The 3,043-nt window shown below is 71.0% G+C and overlaps 1 protein-coding gene across 1 annotated transcript in view; it reads left to right on the forward strand.

Moving 5' to 3' along the window:
* LOC112958297 (spectrin beta chain, non-erythrocytic 1-like) overlaps nucleotides 1-3,043 on the forward strand; it is a gene marked incomplete at both ends in the record, with an annotated part of 13,823 nt that overhangs the window by 8,771 nt on the left and 2,009 nt on the right. Inside the window, 7 exon segments of the mRNA XM_026052119.1 lie at nucleotides 30-293; nucleotides 708-923; nucleotides 1,001-1,090; nucleotides 1,173-1,418; nucleotides 1,534-1,664; nucleotides 2,250-2,454; nucleotides 2,542-2,916. Coding sequence (XP_025907904.1) covers nucleotides 30-293; nucleotides 708-923; nucleotides 1,001-1,090; nucleotides 1,173-1,418; nucleotides 1,534-1,664; nucleotides 2,250-2,454; nucleotides 2,542-2,916 — 1,527 coding nt within the window.

Here is a 3,043-nt window from a genome sequence, read left to right on the forward strand (position 1 = left end):
CGCCCGCTGCCACCGTGTCCCCGCTCCAGGAGGGCCAGCAGCTGGCGGCGGAGAAGCCGGAGCTGGGCGCGGTGGTGGCGGCGAAGCTGGCGGCGCTGCGGGCGCGCTGGGACGAGCTGGAGGGCAGCACGCGGAGCCGGGCGCAGAGCCTGTTCGACGCCAACCGCGCCGAGCTGCTGGCGCAGTCGTGCGCGGCGCTGCGCGCCTGGCTGGCCGGCGTGCAGGCGCAGCTGCAGTCCGACGACTACGGCAAGGACCTCACCAGCGTCAACATCCTGCTCAAGAAGCAACAGGCGAGCGGGGACCGGGAACTGCGCCGGCTTGGGAGGCTCACGGAGCGGGAAAGGGAGGCTCGGGGATCGGGAATGGCACCGGGTTGGGAGGCTCGAGGTTTGGGAAGCACATAGGGTTGGGATGCTTGGGGATTGGGAACTATGTGGAGTTGGGATGCTCGGGGATTGGGAATGGCAGAGGGTTGGGATGCTCGGGGATTGGGAATGGCACGGGGTTGGGATGCTCAGGGATCGGGGACTACATGGAGTTGGGAGACTCAGGGATTGGGAATGACACAGGGTTGGGATGCTCGGGGATCGGGAACCACATGGATTTGGGATGCCCGAGAACTGGGAACCACCCAGGGTTGGGATGCTCGGGGATTGGGCACCCCGCGGCCGCTGACCCGCGCCCGCATGTGCCGCCCTCGGCAGCTGCTGGAGAACCAGATGGACGTGCGGGAGAAGGAGGTGGAGGCGATCCGGGCGCAGGCGCAGGCCCTCGGCCAGGAGGACGCCAAGGCGGAGGAGCAGTTCCGCGCCGTGGAGGAGAAGTTCCGCGGGCTGCAGGCGCCGCTGCGCGAGCGCTGCTCCCGCCTCCTGGCCTCCAAGGAGCAGCACCAGTTCAACCGCGACCTGGAGGACGAGATCGTGAGCGCRGGGGGGCCCCCACACCCCAAGCCGGGATGGAAGCGGGGTGCCCTGACGCTCCCACCTCGCGCCTGCAGCTGTGGGTGAAGGAGCGCAGACCCCTGGCCGTGTCCACCGACCACGGCAAGGACCTGCCCTCCGTGCAGCTCCTCATCAAGAAGAACCAGGTGGGTGGTTGGGGCGGCTGGGGGGGGTCCTGCCGCAGCCGCACAGCCCCCTCCACCCTCCCCATTCGTCCCATGTCCCCAGACGCTGCAGAAGGAGCTGCAGGGCCACGAGCCGCGGGTGCAGGAGCTGCTGGGGCGGCGCGCGGAGCCGGGCGAGCGCGTGCAGGAGCTGCGCGACGCCTGGCGCGAGCTGCGGCTGCAGGCGGAGCGGCGCCGCGGGCGCCTCGAGCAGGCCCTCGCCGCCCAGCAGTTCTACTGCGACGCCGCCGAGGCCGAGGCCTGGATGGGCGAGCAGGAGCTGCACATGATGTCCCAGGAGAAGGCCAAGGTGAGGCCGGCCGCGAGCTCCGGGGACCCTGGTGGCCGCAAGCTCTGGATCCTGGGGATCCACGAGCTCCGGGTCCCCGGGGTGCCCCTGAGCCGCCGCTCCGCTCCCCTGGCAGGACGAGCTGAGCGCCCAGGCCATGCTGAACAGGCACCTGGGGCTGGAGCAGGCGCTGCGGGACTACGCGCGCACTGTGCAGCAGCTGGCGGCGCAGAGCCGCGAGCTGGTGGCCAGCGGGCACCCCGAGAGGTCAGTGCCGCCCGACGGGTCCCCCCGCGGGTCCCTGCACTGCTGCCTGTGCCCACATGTGTGTGGGGATTGTGAGATGGGGCATCTCTGGCCCATCCCCATGCACACACCTTGTGCCACGAGCACCGGGCATCTTGGTCCTGTCCCCATGCACGTTGTGCCCAGGGGACTGGGCATCTCTGTCCCGTCCCCATGCACGCGGTGCCCAGGGCACTGGGCATCTCTGTCCCGTCCCCATTCACGCGGTGCCCAGGGCACCGGGCATCTCTGTCCCGTCCCCATTCATGCGGTGCCCAGGGCACTGGGCATCTATGTCCCGTCCCCATTCACGCGGTGCCCAGGGCACTGGGCATCTCTGTCCCATCCCTATGCACGCGGTGCCCAGGGCATTGGGCATCTCTGTCCCGTCCCCATGCACGCGGTGCCCAGGGCACTGGGCATCTCTGTCCCGTCCTCACGCACGCGGTGCCCAGGGCACTGGGCATCTCTGTCCCATCCTCATGCACGCGGTGCCCAGGGCACTGGGCTGGCCCGCGCTGCACCCCGCCCGGTGCTGCCGCCGCTGACCCGCGGCCGTGCCCGCAGCGAGCGCCTCGCGCTGCGCCAGGGCCAGGTGGCCGCGCTGTACGGCAGCGTGCAGGAGCTGGCGGCGGAGCGGCGCGCGCGCCTGCACGAGCAGCAGCGCCTCTGCCAGCTCAAGCGCGACCTCAACGACCTGGAGCAGTGGATCTCGGAGCGCGAGGTGGTGGCCGCCTCGCACGAGCTGGGCCAGGACTACGAGCACGTCACGGTGCGTGGCGGCACGGGGCGCGGGGACGGGCAGGGGGGCCCCCGTGTCCCCCCACGTCCCCCGTTCCACCTGCCGCTCCCCGCCCAGATGCTGCGGGACAAATTCCGGGAGTTCTCGCGCGACACGAGCAGCATCGGGCAGGAGCGCGTGGATGGCGTCAACGCGCTGGCGGACGCGCTCATCGCCGCCGGCCACTCGGAGAACGCCACTGTGGCCGAGTGGAAGGACGGCCTCAACGAGGCCTGGGCTGACCTGCTGGAGCTCATCGACACGCGCTCGCAGATGCTGGCGGCCTCCTAYGAGCTGCACCGCTTCTACCACGACGCCCGCGAGACCCTCACGCAGGTGCAGCACAAGCAGAAGCAGCTGCCCGACGAGCTCGGCCGCGACCTCAACACGGCCGAGGCGCTGCAGCGCATGCACACGGCCTTTGAGCACGACATCCAGGCGCTGAGCACGCAGGTGAGCGCGCAGCGCCGCGTGGCGCGGTGTGGCCCAACACGGTGCCACGCGGCCCAGCCCCGGGGGGCGAACCCCCACGTGGGGTTGCGTGTCCCGACACGGTGCTGCACTTCCCAACACGGTGCTG

The sequence above is a fragment of the Nothoprocta perdicaria genome, unplaced genomic scaffold (assembly GCF_003342845.1).
Source record: "Nothoprocta perdicaria isolate Ctin4 unplaced genomic scaffold, notPer1 scaffold_832, whole genome shotgun sequence".
In the NCBI taxonomy this organism is placed as follows: Eukaryota; Metazoa; Chordata; class Aves; order Tinamiformes; family Tinamidae; genus Nothoprocta; species Nothoprocta perdicaria.